We start from the raw sequence: 2,500 nt of genomic DNA, 5'->3' as shown, positions 1-2,500 counted from the left end.
GATCTCTTAACTTGTGCAATATGTGGCAAACCTTGGAATGAGACTCATCACAGCCACTGGTTACTTATGCTACGTTCAATTGTAAAATTTGAAAAACTATCTAATGCCTTCATTGTCTGTCTTCAAGCTTATGGTACAGAAGTTGCAGAAAACAAAAAAAAATGAAAGAGAAGAAGAAAAAGAAGAAGAAAAAAAGGAAGAGGAAGAAAAAGAAGAAGAAAAAGAGGAAGAAGAAAAAAATAATTTACTGTATACAACAAAGTTATGTTTAAGAGGATAATTAATATTCAACCAATGAAAGAGTAATCTAATACAATTTCCATTGATGTTAACAATATCAATAGTCTTACATAACACTGTACCATATAGGCACACTTTCTTAAGCAAAGCCCCTGTACAAACCTCAAGACATTCTTGTTTTTCTGAGGACCATGTCCGCATCTCTCCTTTGGCATCACATGTGATGTACAGGCTGCCATGTTGACCAATGCCTATCACCTGCAAGTATGAACAATGCAAATTATATAGTGGCCTTGACAGCTAGAATATGTGTAGACATATTTGTAATCACTCTCACTCTTACTCTCAATCACTCAAACACACAAGCACGCACGCACACTCCCACACTCTCTCTTTCTCTCTCCCTCACACACACACACACACACACACACACACACACACACACTCACTCACTCACTCACTCTCTCTCTCTCTATCTCTCTCTCTCACCCATCCACTCACTCACCCACTCACCCATCCACTCACTCACCCATCCACTCACTCACCCACTCACCCATCCACTCACTCACCCACTCACCCATCCACTCACTCACCCACTCACCCATCCACTCACTCACCCACGCTCCCATCCACTCACTCACCCACTCACCCATCCACTCACTCACCCACTCACCCATCCACTCACTCACCCACTCACCCATCCACTCACTCACCCACTCACCCATCCACTCACTCACCCACTCACCCATCCACTCACTCACCCACTCACCCATCCACTCACTCACCCACTCACCCATCCACTCACTCACCCACTCACCCATCCACTCACTCACCCACTCACCCACCCATTCACTCACCCACCCATTCACTCACTCACTCACCCACCCATTCACTCACTCACTCACCCACCCATTCACTCACTCACTCACCCACCCATTCACTCACCCACCTACTCACTCAACCCACTCACTCACCCACCCACTCACTTACCCTCCCACTCACTCACCCTCCCACTCACTCACCCATCCACTCACTCACTCCACTCACCCATCCACTCACTCACTCCACTCACCCACTCACTCACTCACTCACTCACCCATCCACTCACTCACTCACTCATTCACCCATCCACTCACTCACTCACTCACTCACCCATCCACTCACTCACTCACTCACACACCCACCCACTCACTCACCCACTCACCCATCCACTCACTCACCCACTCACCCATCCACTCACTCACCCACTCACCCATCCACTCACTCACCCACTCACCCATCCACTCACTCACCCACTCACTCACCCACTCACCCATCCACTCACTCACCCACTCACCCATCCACTCACTCACCCACTCACCCACTCACTCTCACACTCACTCACTCAATCATCCACTCCCACTCACTCACTCACTCACCCATCCACTCACTCACTCACCCATCCACTCACTCACTCACTCACCCATCCACTCACTCACTCACTCACTCACTCACCCATCCACTCACTCACTCACTCACTCACCCATCCACTCACTCACTCACTCACACACCCATCCACTCACTCACTCACTCACTCACTCACTCACCCATCCACTCACTCACTCACTCACTCACCCACCCATCCACTCACTCACTCACTCACTCACCCATCCACTCACTCACTCACTCACTCACCCATCCACTCACTCACTCACCCATCCACTCACTCACTCACTCACTCACCCATCCACTCACTCACACTCTCACCCATCCACTCACTCACTCACTCACTCACCCATCCACTCACTCACCCATCCACTCACTCACTCACTCACTCACCCATCCACTCACTCACTCACTCACTCACTCACTCACCCATCTACTGACTCACTCACTCACCCATCTACTGACTCACTCACTCACCCATCTACTGACTCACTCACTCACCCATCCACTATTCCACCCAATTGCCCACTCACTCACTTACCCACTCATTCACTCACTTGCCCACACTCACCCATTCTCATTTCCTTTCATTCTTCTCTACCGGTTCTTTTCCCTTCCCTCTCCCAGTCCCTACATCTTATACACAGATAAAGATGAAACTCACCTTGTGTCTGTGCCCTATGAATTCCTGTATGAGGCTCCCACTCGCTGTACTGAAGACTTTTATAGAGCACCCTGAGGCAGCTAGCAAGTGTCTGAAAATATTGGCAATGCATTAAGATTAGCACAATCTGTTTTCGCCAACTCAGGCTATATGGCCACCTGGCTCGCTTCC

The 2,500-nt window shown here is 49.2% G+C and overlaps 1 protein-coding gene across 1 annotated transcript in view; it reads right to left on the bottom strand.

The window, feature by feature from the left end:
* The window catches only part of l(2)05287 (WD repeat-containing protein l(2)05287), a 19,527-nt gene that overhangs the window by 14,547 nt on the left and 2,480 nt on the right, over positions 1-2,500 (bottom strand). Inside the window, exons 2-3 of the mRNA XM_070118251.1 lie at positions 2,330-2,420; positions 403-498 (exon numbers count right to left, since the gene is read on the bottom strand). Coding sequence (XP_069974352.1) covers positions 403-498; positions 2,330-2,420 — 187 coding nt within the window. The remainder of the gene's footprint in view (positions 1-402; positions 499-2,329; positions 2,421-2,500) is intronic.

Source organism: Penaeus vannamei, chromosome 41, assembly GCF_042767895.1.
Source record: "Penaeus vannamei isolate JL-2024 chromosome 41, ASM4276789v1, whole genome shotgun sequence".
Taxonomy (NCBI): domain Eukaryota; kingdom Metazoa; phylum Arthropoda; class Malacostraca; order Decapoda; family Penaeidae; genus Penaeus; species Penaeus vannamei.
The sequence above is the reverse complement of the archived record's forward strand: the minus strand, read 5'-3'. Positions and strand labels throughout refer to the sequence as shown.